The sequence below is a fragment of the Heloderma suspectum genome, chromosome 3 (assembly GCF_057233095.1).
Source record: "Heloderma suspectum isolate Gila_16-S chromosome 3, 16-S_ref, whole genome shotgun sequence".
In the NCBI taxonomy this organism is placed as follows: domain Eukaryota; kingdom Metazoa; phylum Chordata; class Lepidosauria; order Squamata; family Helodermatidae; genus Heloderma; species Heloderma suspectum.
In genome coordinates this window covers 262,538,859-262,562,698 of record NC_139460.1, presented here as the reverse complement: position 1 = coordinate 262,562,698, position 23,840 = coordinate 262,538,859, and the positions used below count along the sequence as shown (strand labels likewise).

At 50.5% G+C, this 23,840-nt stretch overlaps 1 protein-coding gene across 2 annotated transcripts; it reads right to left on the bottom strand.

Moving 5' to 3' along the window:
- Positions 1-410: 410 nt before the first annotated feature.
- Positions 411-22,729, bottom strand: CNNM1 (cyclin and CBS domain divalent metal cation transport mediator 1). Of its 2 annotated transcripts, XM_084846640.1 has the most exons (13): positions 21,128-22,670; positions 16,411-16,554; positions 15,473-15,613; positions 14,893-15,062; positions 13,749-13,848; positions 12,184-12,231; positions 10,243-10,305; positions 6,373-6,539; positions 3,563-3,743; positions 2,958-3,074; positions 2,729-2,845; positions 2,249-2,351; positions 411-1,053 (listed from the first exon to the last, which is right to left on the bottom strand). In XM_084846640.1, the coding sequence occupies exons 1-12, from the start codon at positions 22,668-22,670 to the stop codon at positions 2,278-2,280; spliced, it is 2,865 nt and encodes a 954-aa protein (XP_084702766.1). In that variant the 3' UTR covers positions 411-1,053; positions 2,249-2,277. The 2 variants fall into 2 exon arrangements, with proteins under 2 accessions (XP_084702766.1, XP_084702767.1); XM_084846641.1 differs by lacking the exon at positions 10,243-10,305 and having other exon boundaries at positions 21,128-22,729.
- Between the last annotated feature and the right edge of the window lie 1,111 nt (positions 22,730-23,840).

Here is a 23,840-nt window from a genome sequence, read left to right as displayed (position 1 = left end):
GCTTGGGGAAGGCTGAATTAGAGCTACAATGTTGTACATGCTCCTAGGGCCTAGGAGTGTGCTGTCCCTACTATGGTCTAGTGTAGACCTGCTTTCCACGCTACTGCCTAAGATTTGGAATGCAAATACCAGCTGTTGCTCTTGCATGGAAACTAATGAAGTTGCAATTCTAGTCATGGATTTCCAGCTACAGGAAAAGAAGTAATTGCATTCTTTCATGGTGCTGTTCTGTGTCACTCTTCACCAGCAAACCTACTTGGGCAAACCTGCCTGAAAAGCACTTTTGCCAACTGTTCAACAGATGCACTCAATCTTCAGCTTGCCTAACAGGTGCTCACCAAAGGTTTTCATGCATTTGTGTCCCTCCCTTCAATACATACCGCAATTTACACCAAGAAAGCAACTAATTTAATGTAAAACAAGTACATTTTATTTCTTCCTTGCAGGCACCTGATGTCAAAACTGCCTCTTCGTATTAAATTCTGGAGGTCAGAGTTCTATTAGGGCCATAGGGCTACCTTCATGTTCCTCTGAGCTCGCAGGTGACAAGTGCATTGATCTGAGTATCAGACTGCCAGCCCAAGGCCAGTTAGCGCAGATACTGACAGGTCTGTGGCAAATCTGGATAATGCTCAGATGCACATGAATACAGAGGGAGTGTACGGGGTGATGCTGTTGCTGCACAAACATGCACTGGCGTCCAGTTGTGCCGGACCATGCAAAAGGAAGGATGGGTGCTTCCAGAAGGAAGGAGGCCTGGCCCTATGCCCCCTCCCTTTGGGTATTACCCCAATGGAAGTAGTTGTGAGATGGTGAGGACACTGCCCTGATAAGCTACCCACAGGGCCCCAAAGACACCCCACTGATTTGCTCTTCTCATTTCCACCATTTGCTGAGCCTTAGTGCTCAGTTCTCTCCACTTGCTGGCGCCACCTCTCAAGCTCAAAGGACTGGCTCACGAGCCCTGGAGGTAGGGGATAGTTAATGTGAGAGAGAAGCAGGTGCCATCACGCGCACATGAATCCTGTTGTGGCCGGCTGTCATGCTGCAGACCTGAGAAAGAAAAACAGCTGCTTAGTACTGTAATCCTGCAGGGATCCCTTTGGCCACAGTGCTTTACACAGCCCCTGTATTTACGGGACAGGCCCTCCCACACAGCATGTGAAACAGTGTGGGACCTTTCTGCGCTGGCACAACAGTGCCCTAAGCATATAATTCCTCTTAACTGTGCATTCAAGTGGTTTGAGTGTCTATCATTCTGGGAGAGAAATGTGGTCACCCTGAAAATAAGATACTGGCTTATGTATACTTGAGAGACAACCCACAGTATACAGAAATACACAAGTTTGGGGGAGGTGGGCAATTACATGTAACAGCGCATCCCCCCAAAAGATAACCTGTGTGACAGGAACACATGAGTTTATAGAATGCTAATGATAGCTGAACGGGGGGGGGGGGGGAGGCTCTAAAAAGCCCAGCAGTCAGACTGAGAGTCTATTAATCAACTGTATGGTTGAGAGTAATAGGAGACATGGAACCATCATCTGTCACTTGAAAACAAATTTTTAAAAATGGAAGGCAAAGGAAGAAACCTGTAAAAGCCTCTGACCACTTATAGTTAAGTAACCTGGAATGGGGAGGGAATGCCTTTTTCATCTCTGGAACAGTGTCTCCTTGGCCCCTGCCCCCATCCATGTAGTTTTAAAATACTCAGATTTGGAGCAGGCAGCTCTCTAGGGTTATATAGCATAGCAGGGGAAGGCATCCTTTATCCCTTCCCCGCTCCTGAAACTCAATCCTCCTGCATCCCACCCCTCAGAGGTCTGAACAGCACTATAAAGCTCCTCTTCCAAGCTGTCTTGAACCATGAACAGGACTGCTCGCCCTTAGAGGCTGAAACGTACGACAACATTTTGTTGCAGGCCTCTGCGTTCTATTCTTAATGCCACGCTCGGGTTCAGGGCTCACGCTGTCATAATCCCCCCACCCCCCCGAGAGAGAGAGAGAAGATGGCTTGAGATTCTCCCTTTAGAAACTACATGAAGAAGGATGGGCAGCCCAGTATGCACTCGGGACAGCAGGAGCATGCACAGCCATCAGTTACTTTTGGACAACGAAGTAATGGTTCACGCAATGAGGATGGTGCTTGCTATGCATGTTCTTTTTTAAGAGCGCCTTAGCACAGCTGGTGCGTGTAGCTCAGGAAGACCCCAGTACTACCTGGAAAAGGGCAATGCACACCACTAACCTGTGGGAAGGGCAAAGCCATGTCGCCACTCATGTGATGAGAGGTGTGAAGTTGGAATTATCTGAACTCTTTTCACTGTCTGCCGCTGGTTTTCTCCTCCCACCTGCGGAGTCAAGCAGTGCAGCGTCAGGGCTGGCACTTGCTGTTGCCAAAGGATGCCCTGCTTCAAGGGCCAGTAAAGGAGTGCAGTCTAGTGGTAGAGCACCTGCTTTACAAGCAGGAAGCCCCAGGTGCAATCCTCCGCATATCCAGGTAGGGCTGGGAAAGCTCCCTGTCCGAAGCCCTGGAGAGCTGCTGCCAGGCCTGAGTTAGATAGGCCAACAGTCTGACTCAGGACAAGGCAAAGTTCCTTCAGCACCCAAGGGTGAGCAGGGCTAGGCCCAGGTGGCCACCACTGTGTGGCGGTACCCTTCTGACATATGATGGGGCCAAACCCCTCCCCCTTCTTTCATCCACTCCAGAAGCTTTGATGTGACTTACTAAGGGTCCGGAGTAACTTCTTGCCCAGGGGCTCCTCAGGGCCACTTGGGGAGATGGTAAATTCCATTTCTCTGTTTGGGGTCTCAGGTTCCAGCCTGAAAATACAGCCCTCGCTTTCTGTAAGGCAATAATAGCCAAGGTAAGGACAGGACCTCTTTTGACACCACAGGAGCTGCCTTTGTGTTCCTGGCCTGCCCACATGTTGTCCCCATGCTCCTAGAATACTCACTCTGCTGTGTGTTGGTTTCTGCGCCGCCAGCCAGCTCTTCCTGGATGTGGGGGATTCCCTCCATGTGCAGGAACACAGAGTCCGTGGGACTCTTCAGACGCCAATCTGACTGGCTCACTGGAGCATACAGATGGAGAGAGCCCAACAGCAAGTAAATCCATACCACATTTCAAACAAGTGTGACTGGATGGCAACATACCAGTGTGAAAGGGCCTCAAGGATGGTAGCGCAGTCCACAGCTGAGCACAGAAATGCAACCACAGCTAACGCACAAACTATCATTAGATAGTTTAACTTTTCCCAGTTTGGCCTGGTTTTAAGTCACTTTGAGCCTTTGTCCTAAGATGTGTGCAGATGTAATTTCTAAATGTAAATTAACAAAACGTCAAAGGCAGCCTGCAAATGTGCATCATAGGGTAATTTTAGAAATGTGATGTTTTTAATGTTGAATTTTATTGTATAAACTGTTTTTATTGTTGTACATCGCCCACAGTGGCTGGGTGACCGGCCACATGGGCAATTAATAAATTTAATAAATAAAATAAATAATGGTGAGTGTTACTTTACACGGTCACTGTGCTGGAACATGCATCAACTGTACCTACCCACAATGCTGCTTCTCTCATGCAGGAGGATGGCAGGATCATCCTTGGGTGTCTGGGGGGTGCCCCTGACCGTGGGAGCCTTTGTGGAACAGCCATCATTGAAAGCCTCCATGTCAGGGGTCTGGGGCGAGCTATCCATACGACTGGCAGCCAGCGCATTCTGGTATTGTTGCCGAGTGATCTAGGCATCAGGCAGAGGAATTGCCATTCAGATTGTTATTGAATCCTGCAGGCTCACCTTGTTCAGCATCTCTTAAGCACCACCTTTTCCTTTCTACATCTTCTGCTACCACCCACCTCCACGTCCCTTTACATCAGCCCCCCCCGCAACCCGTTGCTCTCCAGATGTTTTGGACTACAACTCCCAGCATCCATTGCTGGCTAAGGAATGCTGGGAACTGTCGTCTAACATATCTGGAGAGCAACAGGGAGGGGAAAACTGCTTTAAATCTTGACTTCCTCCAGTTCACTGCCATTTCGTGACACATCTAGAGTAGTGCTGCAAAAATAAAAAAGAACCCTCCCATCAGCAGGATTGTGTTCCCAGGTCTAGTAAGGTTCTGCACAGCGTCCCTGCTGCCTTCAGTTTCAACTCTGATCCTTACGTTTAAGGCTTTCCACTGCTTTTGTCCACAATAGATTGTGTTGACTCATCTTCCCAGTCTTGCATCTTCTTGCCCCCCTTCTCTTCTATGCAACCTCACCTGCTATCTGTCACCTTCTTCCCTTCAACCCCATACCCCCTATCTGAACAGACTTCTTGCTACACATCAAACTATCTCCCCATCATTACATCTCTCCTCAGAAACCTTTCCTCTGCAAAGCATTTTATGGGCCACTGCAGGACTCCGTGGCACTACAACATCGTGCTTGCACTCAAAGTTTTATTAATTCATCACATTTGCATTCTGAGCTTCCTTCTTCCCTCACCCTCTGGGGTGAGTTAAGCCAAGATATTGTGATTAACCCAAGGTCACACATGGAGTTCATGGCTGGACAGTGATTTTCACCCAGGTCCTGGTGCTCCGAGTCCAACACTCTAACCTGAAAATCACACTGCCTCTTATCAGTCGCAGTCTGGAGGGAGACTGTTTTTGCCCCTTATTTAAAAGGGCAGGGGAACAAAGAAGCAAGTGTGTACTCTGTTGCTAGATAGGAGAAATATATAAAGGAAGGTGTGCGTGTTTTTTAAAATAAAGGGACTAAGGGTGTAATCCTATGCATGTTTAGACTGAAGAAAGTACTGCAACTCCCAGTATGCTAAACATGCATAGGTGTCAGGGTGGAAACTGAGCCAATAGAGCCCCAGAGCAGTTCTGATTCTGAGGAGGAACAGCAATCCGTGGGAGAGGAGCTTGCTCATCTCTCACAAGCACAGCAGCTGGCAGATTCCTCCTGCCAGCATTCCTGGGACAGATAGTGACCCTGGCAGTGAGAGAGCGCTGGAGGGGGGCTTGCTGGATACTCGGCGCAGACGCAGGGAGCGACGACAGATGGAGGGCACGGAAAGGAGGCGTAGCGCTCATTTGGCGCGCAAACAACGGTCACGTCCCGAGGACCCAAGGGAAAGAGGGAGGATCTCTCCCTAGCCCATAAGTTCAGGGTCTTCCCGTGATTCTCCTTCAAACGGGGACCACCTGCCTTACCGGGAGCTTAGGCTACTCAGCTATCTTTCCCCAGTGCCGTTCCTTGCTTTGGCGCTAGCTACTAGTATTCTGAAAGAGTCATAAAGTAATAAAGGAATAAAGTCTCGGAAAGAATTCCTCGTCATCTGTGTCCTGAGTTGGCTATTGGTGGGGACTGCAAGAGGCAGCTAGGGTGCTCCTGACAATAGGGTTGCACCCTAAATGTTGCCAGAATATTGCTTCAGAGAGCAGACCTCGCACTTTACCGCCGTTTGTTGAAGAGCCTACATAGACACTCAAGTGGTACAATAAATGAGCTCTCACTGTTTCAAGAATTCAGTTCCCCCATTATTTAAAAAGTTCCTTTCTAAAGTACAAGAACTGCATGGGCATGGGAGCGGGGAATCACATCTTGTATCAGCTGCTGATTTCACATCATGTGCATCGTCTAACAGGTGCTGTGACACCAACCAGTGCAGCAGGGGCGCAGAACCTGTGGTCCTCCAGATGATGTTGGACTACAACTCCCATCATCCTTGTTTATTGGCCATGTTGCCTGGAGCCGATGGGAGCTGGGAGTCCAACCTCATCTAGAGGGCCACAGGTTCCCCACCCTTGCACTAGATGGTTGGTTGCATAGCAGGGGAGTAGGTAAGTCTATTTATACCACAGCAGCAATAAGGCCATATTGCACCATGCTACTATCCTGTATCACGGGGAAGGACTGCATTTTCCCAAGAACTACAATTTCTGCAACCTGGAGGAAAGAGGCCTGTACTCCCCAGCAGCCAAAGAATTACAGGGATGCCTTAATTTCCCCCAAAACAAATGGTCTGAGGAAACCCAGAAACTTACAGGCAACATAGGATGTGTACTGGTTAACCTTCTCCCATCCACCCTTGCTTTTTCATCAAACCTTGTCCTGACTCTTCACTTTTGTCCACCTAACTCAAGACTGTAAGCTCACTAGGCAGGATTCACCTTATTCATGTGTGCGGCACACCGTGGATGCTAAATACGCATTCAGTTCATAAACAGTTTCTGCATCTGGAACCGCCTTGTACGTTAGCGAAAGCCATGCCCTTGCACATGGAGGGAACAATTGGCAGGGAACTATTAATGCCACATGACACAAAGGCACTAGAAGGAGCCTGCACTTGAACTGTCACCCAGCCCAGCAGATACCTTAACAAACTGCACATCACAGAGGATGTGAACGGAGTAATCTGGCGTGTAGATGTTGTTGTTGCTGCCGCTGTGGAGTTGGGTACTGCTGCCTCCGCAGTCGTTGCGCTCTCGGATAGGGGACTCGGAGCGGTTTAATCCACTGCAACGGGATGGCGACTGGTTCACTACAGACAAAAAGGACACAGTGAACAGAACTGTTATCCATGGAGGCAGTGAAAATGCAATGCCCAAAGGGTGACCTCTTTGAGAGACACGGAAGCATCCCTTAAATCTCTTACAGAGCAATCCTATGTATGCCTACTCATAAGTAAATCCTACTGGGTTTGGTGGTGCTTACTCCCAAGTAAGTGGGTTTAGGATTAGAGCCTCAATCTTTCGTTGGGTGTCTTGGTTTGCCTGCTGCGATGACCACCAGCCAGACACATCAGGGTGGATCTTGAGGATAATGCCACAGAGTTGCTAAAGGAGAACAAGCTCAGCACTGAGCATCTGCTGACAACAGTACCAAGGGGGGATGAGGCATAGTAGAGAGAACACCCCAGGCAACAGGGCTGGAGGGAACAGCCTGCTTGCTGAAAGGTGCTCTGTGTGTGTGTGTGTGTGTGTGTGTGAATCAACATCTGTGCTCCTCCAAACCCAAATGCACACCATGCTCCTCGAGCCAATGTGTGGCTGGACTTTGCAGAAAGGATATTAGCAACCGGGAAATCTGGGGGACTACTCACATGATGCGAATTCAGGCAACCATTGTAGCTCTGCTGCCTGCTGCAATAAGCAGGCTGGATGGAGGACAGGTCAAGGCAGGACTGAAGCAGAACTGGGAGAAACCGCTGGCTCTCTCTTGCTTGAAGCAAGGTTTAAGGGAGAACAGAATGGGGCAGGTTTCCCAAATGAAACTGACAGCATGGAACGGTGATGTACTGATGGCCTCTACAGCCAGCAGGAGTTTATGCCTTCACAGATTTGAGTGGCAGCTTTTGTCCACAGCAGCAGGGCTGCATTCAGAAAAGTTTATCTAAGAACAAGAAGCAGCGACTGATATATTTAATTAGTTCACCCTGTACAAATGCCCCTCCTTAATGGACGTTCTGTCGAGATTAGTACGAACAAGTGGGGACACAACACAAAATGTTGCAGTGTATCCCCGCTTCCTAAATCGGGGGGTGGACAACACATGGGCTGCATGTGGCCCTATGGGGGAGGGGTTGCAGACGATCCCCTGCTGCCGCTGCCACTGTTTTTGCAATGATTCTGCTGGAAAACAAGCACTCTTTCCCCCAGCAGAATCGTGCTCCCCCTGGCCTGCCCAACAGCTGTTTGGCTTCTATGCAGAAACAGCAATTCTGCTGGGAAACAGGGTGCCTGGGGAGCCCACCCCTTTGGGTGGCCTGTGGGGTGGGGGGAATGGCTCCTGGACCCCCTGGACCTGTTCCCCCATTCTAAATGGAATGCTTCTGTCCAGGGCTCCCTGGAACAGGCTGGGAGTTTCAAGAGGGTGGGAAAGGGATACCTTGTTTCCCACTCTGACACCTTCACCCACTGTCCTGTATACCAGGGGTGGCCAGAGGGAAGAGCAGGATCCACTGGTAAATCCTGGGGCGATCTGCAGTAGATCAGCAAGAGTTTCTGACTCTTGAGTAGTTTAACAATAGCAATAACTAAATGGCTTCCTCACCTCTCCCAAATTTGAAGGAAGTGCTAATGAAGAAAGCTCGGCAAAACAAACCAGGCATGCACCTTTGCATATGAAAGGACTGTGAGCTGGTACTTGCTTCTGGGGAATTGGAAAGGAGAAAGGTATCCTCTCTACTCTCCCATCCACTATTGAAGTTTCCTTCCATAGTCCAAGGAGGAGTGTTTAAATCGGATGGTATGCCTCCCCCCACCCCAATCAATTCCCCTCCCAGGATACAATAAGCTGCTAGGAGCTAAAGCAAGACAGTTCCACCTCCCCTATTTTTCCTTTTCCAAAAGACACCCTTGACATTCTGCGGCTCAGCTGCTTTCACAATTCCTTAGGAAATGGAAAAGTACAGTTCTACTTGTTTGGCCGCTTAGGGGCTTTTCTTTTAATTTGCACACTCCTACATACTCTAAACAACCCCCCAATTATACAGGAACTGCTACCTTATTTTTGGGTGGCTCCGTTTCACTTCTAAAGTGACAGGCATGGAACCACCCAAGTTCGGTATTAGAAAGAATGATGATGACAACAATAAAGGGAACCTGGAAGCCCAGGGCAGAAACCATCAGTAACATTATAAAGCCAAACAAAAGGTGCATCCAGATGAGGCTATTATTGTGCAATCGTCCTGCCTCATTCACAGAATTTTATGGGGAGTCCAGATAACATTGTCTTCAACTCGTAGCCCTCCCAATCCTCAAATGCAGGAGGAAAATTACTCTGGGCGATTTCCCTTTGGGGTTAGGCTTTCCGCTGCTTCTGCAGCACAGGGCACTATGGACACTCAGAAGACTGTGTGGCATAAGCAGGTTCATTTACAGCTGTCTCTCACGTCCACCCCCCCCCCACTCCTGGGACATTCTTTCTGCCTTGCCAATTTCTCCTGCTGACCTACACTTTTCTTCCATGCCCAGCACTGTCTAAAAAAGTCCTTCACATAAACCCTCAAGTAAATGGCCTGTTATTCTCACCATCCTTTGATAGCTTTATGCTTCTCTATACCAGGTGTGAGGAACATGCGGCTTCCTAGATGTTGCTAGATGTTATTCTTTCTAATTACACTGCAAACTCAGAACCAGCCCAAAGACTTTTTGCTGCTGTTGGCAAAGGAAAATTTTGCCACCTTCTGTGTTTTATGATATGCCAAGCAGCATAACACAGTATTAAACTATCAAGAGTTGACTGGGATACTGTTTTCTGCTTTCCATTTTTAATGTCTGTCATTTCTCCAGTTTACAACAGTATCCATGCTTGGGTGGCCAGTGGACAAAAGGCTCCAAGCTGCATCCCATGGAAAGCAAGGAATATCAAATCAACTGACAAGCAATTCAATTGTTCCTGTGCTCCTTCTCCAAAAGTGCAGGTAACAGCTCTCTCTGCAAGACATGTGCATAGCTGTGGAAGTGTCCTTGGAGTTTTGGCTTCCTAGGAAGCTGTGTGGTTTGCCTCTATGGTTGGGCTGACCCTGCTGTGTACACTGACTGTTGGGTGTCATATTATTTGCTTTCCTCCTCTGTGGTGGTTACTCAGGGGTCTATTTTGATGCGCTTAAGACTTCTGAAGCTGTCATTTTTTTGTCTCTCTCTCTCTCTCTCTCTCCCTGTTAATAGCACCAACCTGCAACCTTATTAGCATAGCTGGCTTTGGATTTGACTCTTCCCTCTTAATTCAGGCACCATGCACATTGCTGGAAATGTGTTACTACTGGCAAAATGTAGAAGCATGAGCAGTTGCACTAATGAGTCCATAACCCACTGAGTGAGGAGATATGTCCCTGGACTCCTAATGGTTTAACTTTCGTTTGGAACTGGCCAACTGAACATATTCCTCTGGATCTGAAGGAACATATACAGCATGTTTCTATATATGCACACACTCATAGCACAAATGCATCTCCATATACAATTTATCTTGGGTACATGCTCCCCCTTATGCATCATACATTATGAGAAAGAGATATACATTTCTCTGGAGACAATATTGCTCAGCACAGGCAAAGAGATACAGTGGTGGGGATGTACAACACATGCAAAAATATTTAGTGTTCAGTTTTGCATGCATGCACGACAGTGTGGCATGTACTCTTCCATACTTGGGATTGGAGGAAGGGTTCATAGATAAGCATAGACCCAGAATCACAAGGCAGAATGGGAACCCTTGCTGGGCACTATGCATGCAGTTACCTGGGGAGCCAGCCAAAGATTCCCCTCTGCTGAAGGCGAAGGTACGGGACACGGACACAGGCACTAGGAGACACAGGATCAGGAGACAAAAACCAGGGAAAGTAGGGAGGGAGCAGGGAAGGGGTTTAGAAGGAACAGAGAATGAACTAGGCCTGACAGACACAGCACAAAGGATGCCACTCACAGCCTGTCCTTGGAAAGCTGTAATCCCTAACTGACTTGTGGATAAAGTGGAGCTGCTTTCATAAAAAGAACAGGTAGACAGGTCCATCAGGCACATGCTGCTAGATCCAGATAACAGGACCTGTTAGTCTTCCCCAAGCCCTTTTAGGGTCATAAGACTACATTACGGAGGGGCCATCTCAAGACGATTGTGTCTGCATGTGCTTGTGGGGTAAACAAAATGTGGGCCTTCAGAAGAGACTTCCCTCTACATGCCACCCAGCATTATCTCATGGACGTGGCATCTCACTTCACACTATCACATTTAAGACTCATAGAAATGAAAAAAGTGGATTTAATAAACACTTGGTATTTATAGATCCATGATGCAATTTCACAAACAGCCATTGGATGGCACCAAGGATACATATGATGGGAAGCAGAAAGCTGAGGACCAGAGTTATTTCAGGGCATTCGCAAGAGATTAAGGACCCAAGCTATAAGGGCCATAAATGTTGCTCCTGCAGATTTTCCTTACTTGCACTGAGCATTACTGACTCGAAGAGAAAAGAGCAATTTCTGCCTGTGAGCCGAGATACACTTGCTTGATCATTGTTACTGTTCATTCCAGCATGTGTGGGCAGAGTTGTAGGTGGGAGAGAGAACAGTGATGCAGGAGCAGCAGAAGCCACCATCTTCACATTAGGCCCAGAGGAGAAAAGAACGGCTGGCTGGGCCAGTGACTGGAGGCTGTAGCTCCTCCTCCCTGCCACTGGGACCAGACAGAGACAAACGGAGAGGGGACAGGAACTGAGCACAGCGGTGAGGGGCAGCAGTAGAGGCTGGCATTATCCAGCAGGAACTGGAGGAAGCCCAGGGAAGTGATAGGCCAGTGTGTGGCCGTGACAGATGCCTGGCACTGCCTATCACTGATGCTGGGCCCAGCTGGTCAGCGTTGCTTAAGGCTACGCTAGAGATATTTATTAAGGATATGGAATAAGAAAGAGAAAACTAGAGTCGCACTCTAACAGTGTTGCTTTCAATGCTCTACCAATGTCTTTGGCCAGGCCAGTCTCCATTCCACAGGGGTCAAATGGAAGAAATTTGCAAGTGGGAACTGGGGATATTCTGGTGATGATTTCTTTGCAGTCGTTTCCCCTCTGGGATGGCTTCTGGAACCTACAAAGGCTTCTTTATTTCTCACCATCCTTTTAGATGGGGACTGTGGCTTGCACCCTCACTCCCGTTGTCCTTAATATGCTCCAACCTCTATTGGTTGCATGTCATGACTTACCGCAAAGGGGGAGGGGTATCCTGTTACGGATCAGGGCTTCAGGATACAGACAGTCATGCCAGGTCTCTTATCCGTTTACACAACTTCTGTCTGACAGAATCCCAAACCCCACCACAAGTAACAATGCAACACCTCAACACTTCTACTTGCCAGAAACCAAAATACTAACAAAGATGTCAGGACCACTGCTCTAAGACAGCCAAACCAAAGGAGAAACTGGTATTGATAAAACCTAATGGAAGACCTCCTGGGCTGAAGAACTGGGTGTGACTGAAATAACTGCTGGCAGAGCTGGAACATGTAGGGCAGCTCCTCCTAGGCTGGGAAGAGGAAAGGGGTGTTGTGTGGTGGTGGTAGTTGGTACGAAACCTGCCCCTTTATCCATAGACCTCTGCCTGGTGGATCAGGGAATGCCCATCCAGGAGCCAGCCCTCCACACCCCTACATCATCATCACCACCACCCAGTCAGGGAGAAGATACCTACACAGGAACGATGACCCGGCCAGGCTGCTCATTTTGCGCACATCGTTATCTGAAAATACAAGGGGCAGATGGAAGGTGAGTAAGTCAGAGCTTTGTTGTGCCACCCCTATCCTGTACAGGGAAGAGACTTTCTCAAGGGGATGAAGAGGTGTGGGTGTGTGGGGGGTCATGCCAACAGCAGCATGCCTAGATGGCCCTGAAATGAATGGCAGCCCCCCCACCCCCCAAAGACACATTGCTATTCCATCTCACAAGGTCTGCCTGGCCTGCTTACAAGGATACGGGAATGTCCTCTCACTGATGTCTTTCCCCCCAACTTAGGACTTTCCATTACTATTTCCCATTAATATATTCCCCATGCTGCAATTCTAGGCTCTGGTGATGAAGGATTTGGTGCATCTCTTCACCCAAAAATTGTCAGGGGGAGGGGAAGGATTGGGGCTTCTTCCACCCCTACAAGAGAAGGAAATGCAATGTGTCCAGCCATAAAAATTCTCCCCAATAATACCAGCAGGCAGCTTAGTGATCCTGAAGCCCTGCAACCTCCACCTCACCAGCTTTGCTGTTCCCACTAGCAAGAGGGTTCAAACTGTGCATGCTCACGTGCATACAACACAGATCAAAACCTGACATGGAATTTAATTTCATGATAACCTAAAGACAAAACACTCCACTTAAACGATGCTGAGCCTTATGACTGCCAGTGCCGGCTCTAGGTCTTCGACGGCCCTTGGGCGAGACGTCTCGATGGATCTTCCTTCTCACTCCCATTGGCACTAACTGCTATTGCTCTTCATCCTCTTTTTCATCATTTGCTTGCCTGACAGGCAGGGAGCCAGCGAGCAAGCAGGCAGGGGTTCCTGCTGCTGCTCCTCCTTCCCGCCACCGCCCTTGTCTGGGCCAGAGTGAGAGGCAGGTGAACAAGCAGATTGCGGTGGTGAAGAGGAGGACTCCAGCGGGCTCTTGTCAGTGGGCCCCTGCTGCGTTGTGGGCCCTTGGCAGGTGCCCAAGCATGCCTTCCCTTGACACTCGCCCTGATGAGTGCTGAGATGTTGACAGCGTGCACAGTGCTTTCCAAAAGCTTAGCACAAGGGGCAGACTCGAAAGGTCACCCAGTAGGGCAGGGATGGGGAATGTGTGGCCCTCCAGATGTGGACTGCAACTCCCATCATCCTTCACCACTGACTACGCTGGCCAGGGCTGGTGGGAGTTGAAGTCTAACATCATCTGGAGGGCCACACATTCCCCATGCCCACAGCAGGGTTTCCTCTGTGTTTAGTCGAGCTCCCTAGCCTTTTTCATGGCTTGAATCATCACAGGTACTGGTTCCTGACCCCTCCCAACATTTTTCTTCTTTGCTTGCCCTTTGCCACAGCACACTTTGCTAAAGTGTCCATTTCTGCAAAAACCCAAATACTGCAATCAGAATAAATGCTGCAAATTTCTGCAAGCTACACACCTTGGCTATTTGATTCTGAACCAGAGTAGGTTCTGATTCTCGGTATAGACAAGCCCTACACCCGAGGCTTCCCTCAACTGATTCTGGGGCTGGTTCTGGCTTTTTACCTGAGCAGACAAGAGCCATGATGGCTGGGACACCATAATACGTGAAGGCCCCGTTCTCAAAACGCAGGGCTTCTTTCCCCACCTCCACCTCCACTTTTCCCTGAAGAAACAAGAACAAAGGACATGCACCTCAGCAGCACCAGCAGTGCCTGTCCTCACAATGCTTGGTCATTCATCAAAAAATAAAAAAGAGTTGCAGCTACACAAAATTACTTTGGGCAAGAACACTCGCCAGATACTTGTGGGTCTTTCTTCAGAAAAGTAGAAAGCAGGAAGTGCAAGTCCAGACTGTTGGGACCATCAGTAGGGAAAAGCCGGGGACACTGAAGATTTCAGGTGGGACCGAGGGGCACTTGCAGTAGTGGGAGAATCCCCATCGCAGTCTTCACCTAACCTTGTACCCTCCAGATGTTTTGGACTACAACTCCCAGCATTCTTCACCACTGGCCATGCTGGCTGGAGCAGCTGATGGGAGTCTAAGTCCAAACATCTGGAAGGTGCTGGGTTGTGGGAGGCTGCCATGCCCGATATAGTTGGAGGGGCTGCATGGCAGGAGTGAAAAGTATCAACAGAAGTGGCAACAGAAAGGAAGGTGCCAGCACAGAATTAGCCAGAGTCAAGATTAAAAGCCAGCCTTGGGCAGGGGGAAAAGTACACTGGGGGGGGGGGGGGGAGGAGAAACCAAGTGGTTGGAGGCCATAAGCCAAGCTCAAGCTAACAAGACGTTTTCTAAATACCAGCTTACAAACAACAATTGAGAAAAGAAATTGCATTTGGATATTGGAAAGAAATAGAAAAGAAAGTGAGAAATTTAGATAGAAAATGAGTTTGACTGGTTTTAACTGTGAACAAGTGTCTGGCATATCAGGTTTTTTAGCCAAGTACCACATTACTGAACTTGCCACCCACTACAGATGAGGGAACCAGAGGCCTGGAAGCTAAATATATGGATAAAATGTCATCATCTTTAGGGGAAAAGAGTCAAAATTATACATCCTGTCCCTTTCTCTAGGCTGCACCACTCTTAAAATCCTGCCAGAGAAGTGAACCCACAGCCTATGGACAGGGGCACACAAGAGGGCTCGTGCCAAGCAGTCTCTCCACCCTCTGGGTTTTCAGATTCCCACCAGTAACCTTGACAAACCTGCAGGATGAGCACAAAGTAGTCAACTGGTCGGTTGCGCTGGTAGAGGTAGTGCTCCGGGGCTCGCTTGTTCTTGTGGTCGAATTTCATCTCCTGGATGACGTTTGGGTGTTTGAGCAACCGCAGCAGGATCTTCTCCGAGAGATATGGCACCTTGAAGGGCTCCACCTCTGCAAGGGGAGAATGGGAAAGGAAAGCAGTCTGAGCTTGTGAAGGGGGCTCTATGCCTTCTGTAATCTTACTTGGACAACCCAGGACCGACTAGTCAGAGACTGTGGGTGTGGAGGAGAGTACCTAAGGCTAAATGATGCTCTGCACCCCTCGACACCCATCTCCAGACGAAACTTGGAGCTCACGGAAGGCCCCACTGTATCACAGGTCCCATACAGGGAACAGTGGCCAAACCTTGAGGTAGGAAAGCTGAAGTACAATCCCATCCTTGGAAGAGGAGGATGGAACAAGAACCTAAGTCCTTAAAGCAAGCAGGCATTATGTTTGCCACAGTGCTGTCCTGACACGTAATGAGTTGTCCAAGTGCCAGGAGAAAGCAAGCGCAAGACTCTGGGAAGGGTCGGGTTACCTGTAGCCATGAAGCGATGTGTGGCCAGCAGCAGTTGTGGGGAGATCTTCACCCTCATCTCACTATCCGAAAGCCGGAAGATGGAGAAGTCATGAGGTTTCCTACCCCGATGGGGTGCCCGCTCCTTCTTCCGATTGTCAGCTGAAGGTCAGGATATAGTCACGGCACTGCTAATGTACAAGCTGCACACATCTATCCGTCTTTTCTCCCCAAACTGGGCAGCACAACTACTGACTTGTGTTTGGCTTTGCCAGAACCATTTTGTGCACACTAGTCCTTAGAATGACCCTGTTGTAGTATTTTAAGAGAGAGAATAATTCTCTCTCCACATCATTCAGAATTGTACATGCTCTGTCATCAGCCTACCAAAGGTACAGTCCTAAATACACCTAGAAGTAAGCACAATGGAACTTACTTCTAAGTAAGCATGCATAGGTTTGCACTGCATGCCATCTTGTTTTCTTTCCTAAAGAAAAACCTCTCCTTCCTAAGTCTATTATCAGTCAGTCTTGGATTTTAAGGATCTGCCTTCATTGACAAATGGGATGCTAGGATCGAGCCACGGAGGGCTGCTCCATCCTGCATGACAATGTGTGTGAACTTGGCCTAGTCATAAAAACAGACCGTGACGGCTGGCTGACAGGCTGAAAGCTGCTGGCTGAATATTAACAAGAAATAGCTCAGTGGAAAGAGACTGGCATGGTCCCTATTAACTCTACAGAATCAGGAAAAGCAGATGCATATTCTACAAGTCAGAACTTTTATGGGGGATAGAATTTGGTAAGGGCTTCCTAGGTGCCAGAAAGAATGGCATGCAAGACTACCAGAAATCAAGTCTGTTCCCAGCAATTCCCAACCATGCAGTCTGTTATCTTCACCTCCTGTTCTATGTAAATCTGTGGGTCTGTCTGTGTCACCACTGTGCCCCAAATACTCACTGTAGAGGTCTGTCTCATCCAGAATCTCAGATTTGATGAGCTCTTCAATCACATCCTCAAGGGTGACAATCCCCATCACCTCATAGAAGGGGTCTCCTTCCCCTTCATTATTCACTCGCTGCACAATGGCCAGGTGTGATTTACCTGCAAGAGCAGAATGAAAAGAAACAAGGTGAGCAGTAGCTCAATTGTGCTGCCTACTGCACCCACCAAAAGGGCAGAAGTGACACACTGGCAGGGACCCACTGGCTCCAGGGGCTAAGAGTCCTCTCTTGAAATGAGTATGCCAAGCAACAGCATTCCACTGTATCCCATCCCTGCCAAAGACAGGTAAACAGTCTGAGCCTGAGCAGTGCACCTTCCTCATCTCAGAGCCTTAAGTTACACCTTGAAGCTCAAGGGAGACATTCTAGAGACTGCTGTAGGATGAAGGAGCTGTGAACTGGAGGGAGAAGATGCTATGATACCTGGGCACCGACGAGAGGGAGATCAGAAAGATGGGAGGGAAAAGAAGAAGGTCAAGGAAACACTTAATCTGTGACAGCCTTCCCATCCAGGTGGCCTCCAGATGTGTTGGACTGCAGCAGCCATCATGCCAGCTGGGAATGCTGGGAGTTGCAATCCAGCACATCTGGAGGGAATTAAGTCAGGGAAGGCTGGCATAAAACTTTCAGTCAAGGGCTGTATGCCCTCAGCAAATGGGCCCAACTTCCCATACTACTCTCTCACAGGAATCAAAGTATCACAGAACGGCCAGAAATTTAGGTTTTCTTCTCTGACACTCAGGTCCTATGATGGGAACCAGGACAATGCCGTTAAGATGTCAATTATGCTTCCTGGACCTGAAGATCCTTCTGAAACAGCTCATTTTGTATAATTTTATCTTTTTATGTGATTTTTAAAAAGCAAAGCAAATCCCCGACATTTCTTCTAAAGGGCCTGAAACGAAGGGAGTCGTGGCTTGGTGTCCACTGAAAAAGGAAGAAAACCAAAAGGTTCTGGACTGAGCTTTACTTTTCTGCATGAGTCTCTGCTCCCGGGACATTATGCTACCTCTGTGGGACAATGATGGCAGCTGCTCTTTCCCATCCCCGGTGCTTTCAGAAGAGCCTTCCAAAGCATCTAAATGGGGAGTCATTTGCTAGGAAGTAGTGCTACTGAGAAGAAAGCAGGCTGAACATGACTCAGCAGGATTATACTGAGCTGCATCAAGAGGAGCAGTGAAGACAAGCCATAGGGTATAATATTCAGCACCACCCAGACCTCAGTTTGCATACTTAGAAGATCTGAACGCCACTTTTAAAAAAATCTCGGCAAAGTGGAGCTGACTGGGAGGCAAGATGCATAGACTTCAGAAATGTTTTGCTTTGGTCTCTCTGCCGTTAAGTAGCAGCGCATGTTTTTGTCACCAAGCTGGTCCTGCTAAGTTTCCCAGCCATTAAGGGCCTCTATGCTATGCATGTTTAGACAGAAAATGTCCTACAATTCCCAGCAGGGCTGGCTGGGGAATGCTGGGAATTGTAGGACTTTTTTCTGTCTAAATGTCCATAGGACTGCATCCTAAGATGCTTTCTAATCACTAACATGACAGCATTCAGAGGAGCAGCATCCACTATGGCAGGGGTGTTGAACCTCTTTCAGCCTGAAGGCCGAATTCCATTCTGGAGAAGCTCTTGGGGGCCACGTTCCAGTGGTGGTAGGCTGGGCTGAAGACAATAGGGTGGGGCCAAAAATACCAGCATATTTTAGCTTAAAACTTTGATTGCCAGTCACGAAGCTTTAGCAGACGCATTTCAACCTGTTAGAATGGGGGCGAAACGGCACAAAAGCCAAGAAACCACCAAACGCTCAGTGGCTGGGGGAAGGGCCATCTGGGGAACACTGGAGGGCCAGAATAGAACCTCAGGTGGGCCGCAATTGGCCCCTGAGCCTAAGATCCTGCACCACTGCGCTGTGAGTCCACTCACCTTAATGGATTCCTTTGAATTCATTCCATCTGCTTATACAGCTGGATCCAGTGCCTTCCCCAGCAGTACTGACCCCCTTGCCAGAGTTCCAAGAGAAGCAATATCATTGCTGTTTATCTCTTGGCTTCTGAGCTTTTTCAGCTGTACTGCAGAGGCAACATCTAGGAAACTGAACTTTGAAAAAAGGAGAGCAAAAATTCCACTATTTCAGCTGCTGCAGCTTTAGCACCTGATATCACAAAGTTCACAATAAAATTGTGAACGCTGATGACCCTGAACAACATCAATGAGCCTTAATGATTTCCATATGGCCAGAGAAAAGCTGAATAGAGTCAGGGGAGCCTGTGGTGCACACCTGGAGATTAAAGAAAGAAGCCAAATTCGAGACCAAATGTATAACTCCCTGCCTTTCAAGAGGGCAGCTGCTTTAGATTGCCTGTGCCAGACACATTCAGCTGCAACTCGGCCAAATGGCTCTAGCACCAGTTGGGGATGTCTGGGGATCAGCAGAAGTGGTAAATTTTGAAGTGGAGGTGCTCATCAGGACACTCCCTATGGCCACTCCTTCAAGGAGAGTCCAAAAATTGCAGGCAGCTGTGTTGATCCATTATCAACAAACCAGTTCTAGCAGTTTTTATCTCCACCAGCAGCCAGACCTTTGTAATGCTAATAGGTCTTAATTGCCTATTCAAGACCAAGCCACCCCAATATACTTTGCATTACAACACCAAACAGTACATTATTGCTGAGATAATTCATTTCCTTCCAGCTACTGTGAAGATTACAGGGAAACTCAGGGAGAAAAGGGAATGTGTGTGTGAGAGAGAGAGACAGAGAGAGAGATGATGTCAGCATCCCTGCTAATTGAAAAGTGCCAGCACTGCATCCCGCAAGCTCTAGCTCCACTACACAACTGCTGGGCATCATCTTAAATGTGGTGTATTCTCTGGTCCAGTGAGCTCACATATGACCAAGGGATGCACGCTGCTCTCCTGATAAGCTGGGACAGCAGCCTGCTTCCAAAGATGACTGGGTCCCTTCAACTGACTGCAAAGAGGCGCTGCACACAAACTGCTATGTTTATATCATGGTCTCTCTTCCTTAGGGAGAGTTCCTCTACTAACAACAGCACTGAACCCAAGGCACAGTCAATCATGCGGACAAAGCCAAAACAAGGGATGCATGAATTGTGCCTGGAAAAGTCAGCAGGAAGCTGAGATATAGTTCCAGGCACAGACAGGCTGCCACTTGCTCATTCATGGACTATCCCAGCAGAGTTCTCCTCTGACTAAATGCCCATCCAGCTCATTTAGATGGACAATGTCCTAACATACAATCTACATCCTCTCCAGAAAGGTAGCAGATTCAGAAGCTCATTAAACAACTGGTGGTCTCACCTACCCCTTTGCCCCACCATCCCACTTCAATGTATGGCAAAATTCCCAAGGTTTACTAGGTTTCTAGATGCTGAGCATAGATCCAAATTAACTGCTGTCTGGACAATAGATGGATGCTACCTCTGTAACCGTTATTCCTAAGGAATGAGCTCGCGGAGAACAGAAGCTTTGCTACCTAAAGTTTAAACCTACGACCATTGGTTGTATGATTGCCTACTTCTTGCGTCTGCTTCCCTGTCTAGTCTCACATTTAACCTTGTATCTGACATCTACAGTGCAAGAAAGGTGCTGTTCAGTGCCACGTTTGAAAATGATGTAAGAGAAAAGCCAGGACTGGGTTAGTTGCTCTGCAGCCATCTTGCAACTGAGGGCAGGTGCACCAGTGACATGGAAAAGGAGGTTCAGGAGACTCCCCATTGGGGACGGGCCATAGCTCAGTAGCAGAACGCATACTTTAAATGCAGAAGGTCCCAGGTTCGATCCACAGCACCTCCAAGTAGGGCTGGGAAAGACCCCATCTGAGACCCTGGAAAGCTGCTGTGTAGATAATACTGAGCTAGACAGGTCAAACTTGGCATAAGGCAGCTTACTGCGTTTACAGCAAGTGTATCTTTCGGTATCCCTAATGCTCTGCTGGAGCAGGGAGATTATGGCACAACCATCTCTCCTTAGGTGGATTAAGGAAGCAGCAGACCAGCCACCCCCAACTCCCATCACACTGAGCCAATGGACATGCAGCCCAACACATCTGGCGGGCACCATGTTGGGGAAGGCTGCAGTAGACCAGTATCAGACAGCTCAGAGTCCCTGAGCAAGAAGAAATGCGTGAATCACTATGCCAGCCTTCCCCAACATGGTGCCCTCCAAGGCTGTTGGACTACAACTCCCATCACCCCAACTATTGGCCATGCATGCTGGCGGTTGATAGGGGTTATAGTCCAAAACATCTGGAGGGCACTGGGTTGCGGAAGGCTATGCTAAGCTAAGACTCTGACAGAAGCATATTTGGTCCATATTGGTTCATGCAAGCAGTTTCAGGAGAACATCTCTTATGTTCATCCTGTTATAATTCATCCTGAATATGTTCATCAGTGAGGAGGGAGTCTTTGAATGATCCCAATGAATTACAGGGGCCATGTGTGACCAGAGCAGAGGCACACATACACATACATTGCACCCCTTCTAAGAGTCCAGCCACAATACCCCCCCCCGGGGGGGGAGACACTAATGCCCCAGGCCAATGCAGGAGGGGGCGTTGTGGAGTCCCAGGGTACCTCGCAAGCAGGGCGCACAGGGAGCAGAGAGGCATGTGATGCTGGTGGGAGGCGAGCGGCTGGGGCCCCGGGCCCTCACCCTTCTTGAACTCCTCAAGCAGCGCATCTAGGCGGGTGTCGTGGAAGACGCAGTGCAGCGGGCGGTGATAGAAGCGGGTGACCGTCTGCAGTGGGGTGCAGTCATCAGGATCCACAAAGGCCAGGTCCTTGACGAACAGCAAGTCCACAATGTTGTCTCGCCGCTCCCCTTCATAGACTGGGATGCGCGTGTAGCCTGAGCGCAGGATCTCGGAAACGGTGGCAAAGTCTAGCATGGCGTCGGAGCGCAACATAAAGCAGTCACTCAGGGGTGTCAGGATGTCCTCGACCACCTTGGTGCGCAGCTCCAGCGCACCTTGCACCATGGCCAGCTCCTCGCTCACCAAGTCGCCGTAGGGATCAGCGGCCCGCAGGGTCTCTAACAGGTGCTCCCGCGTGGAGAAGGTGCTCAACTCCTGCCGCAGGGCCCAGTCCAGCAAGCGGCTGAGCGGGTAGCAGATGGGGAAGGTGGCGGCCATGAGCAGGCGGGTCAGGAAGAGAGTATGCGCTGCGATGGCCAGACCGTGGCGGGAACACACCGAGTAGGGCAGCACCTCCCCGCCCAGGAAGACCGCACAGGTGCAGAGCAGCACTGGCAGCCACGGCACGCCTTGGCTGGCCTCCGGCAGGGGGCTGTGGCCACCTTGTAGCGCCGCGCACAACCAGCCCGCCAGCGCGGCGTTGGCGCCGGCCTGCCCCAGCAGCAGCGTGCACAGCAGGTACGTGCCGCTCCCTCCGCGGCCGCGCGCCGCCTCCACCTTGCGCGCCTGCTCCCGCTCTGCCGCCGAGCCGCTGTTGCGCAGCACGCGCAGCTCCATCGGGTCGAGCGACAGCACGGCCAAGCGGAGGCCGCTGAAGAGCGCCGACAGGGCCAGCAGCACGAGCGCGCCCAGCGCCCGCAGCCAACTCCCGGCGGGCAGCGGGACCAGCCCCGCGGCCAAGCCCGCGGCCGCCGCCTCCACTTGCAGCACGAACCCCCCCGGGGCGCCGTGCAGCTGCCAGGCGCGCCCGTCCCACGCGCACAGCCAGAAGCGGCGCCCGGCAGGCCCGGCGCCCGGCTCGCCCTTGCGCGGCTCGCGCACCCTCACCTCGGCCAACGCCGAGCCGGCCGAGCCTCCGGGCAGCAGCGGGCCCAGCACCTCTACATCCGAGGCCCAGGCGCTGCGCTCCGGACAGCGCTCCGCCTTGGCCGGCTCCTGTACGAAGACCAAGCGGCGCTCGCTCTGCTGTGGCCCGCTGCCGCCGCCGCCGCTGTTCCTGCTGCTGCTGGCGTTCCCTTCGGCTGGCGGCTGGAAGTAGAGGCGCAGCAAGAACCGGGATCCCTCGGCCGCCCGCAGCGCGCCCCCTTCGAGCCACACGCGCCCGGGCGTCGTGTCCTCCGGCCGCAGCCCCAGCAGCCACGCCGCTCCGCCAGGGGGCCGCGGCGACAGCGAGAAGAAGAGCAGCAGCACTGCGCCTCGGCTCCGGCCCCAGCAGCAAGCGCGTCTGCGCTCCAGCTGCCCGGGGCCCAACCCTGCCGCCGCCGCCGCCGCCTGCCCAAGCATCCTCAGCGAAGAAGCGAGGCGCGCAGCTCAGCTCCGAAGGGCAGCTACCGGCCGCACGTGACGCTGCAGCCGCGGCGCTGGCGGTGGGAGCGGCCGCCGAGCCACGTGTGCGCGGGGCGGGCGTCCCAGGCCCTTGGTGCGTCTCATTGGCCCGGCGGCGCCCGCTGGCCCGCCCCGCGGACGGATGCCCCTCACCCTCCGCGGCCGAGAGCGAGCAGAAGCGGGGGCGCGAGAAGACGCTGTGGGTTCCGGCGGGAGCCGATGCGCGGCTTTTAGTCGCGGTTCTAGAACCCAGGGACCTTCCATTCGCCTGGGCCCTTGTGGCGTCGGCGGGTGTGCGGTATCCAAGGCGCTCTTTCGGCGGCGTGTGTGCGCACAGATCGTCAGAGCCTGTGGGCTGCCGGGCACAGGAACGCGCCCTCGCCTGCAGCAAAACCGCGTGGCTTTCGTGATGCGCTAGACGAGCTTCTAGGCCGCTACCAACTCTTCCTTTCTAAACGCTTTGATAAGGGCGGAGATAAGAGTGGTTCGGGAAATGGGGTGCTGGAGCGCGGAGGGGAGCAGATTATGACGAGTGTATGTGCGGGGTGGGCCGTGGAAGCTGGTGGCTCCGATTCCGGGGGGGGGGGGGCTTCCGGATTCCATTCTGGGCTTCAGTCAAAACCAGCCAGAACTCCAAAGGAGCTATCCAAGGTGCCAAACCGATTTTGAGGATAGGGTTCAGCACCTTGGTAGCTCCAGAGTTCTGGCTGGTTTTGACTAAAACCCAGAATGGAATCACAGCGCCACTGAAATCAGAGCCCCCAGCCTCCACTGGGGGTGGGAATGAAACCGTAGTGAATGCTTTGGGATCACTTGCTTTGATCTGGTGGAGAAAATTAACGGAGAAATGGGAAAAGTCGTCCAGTAATACAGTTCATTTATCCAAATTCATCAAATCCTTCAGATAACAGAGGGATTTGATCAACCCTCACGATGAATAGATACATCCACAGTCTAATGGATGGATGGAGAGTGCTGACAGCTATACCGGAATTTCAGGTGTGGGCAGAAGGTAGGTGGGGATCTAACTGGTAGATCTCTGGGTGATTTGCAGTAGATTGGCAAGGGTTTCAGACTCCCATCTGTCTAAAAATAGTAACAACTAAAAGACATCCCCCCAGTAAATTA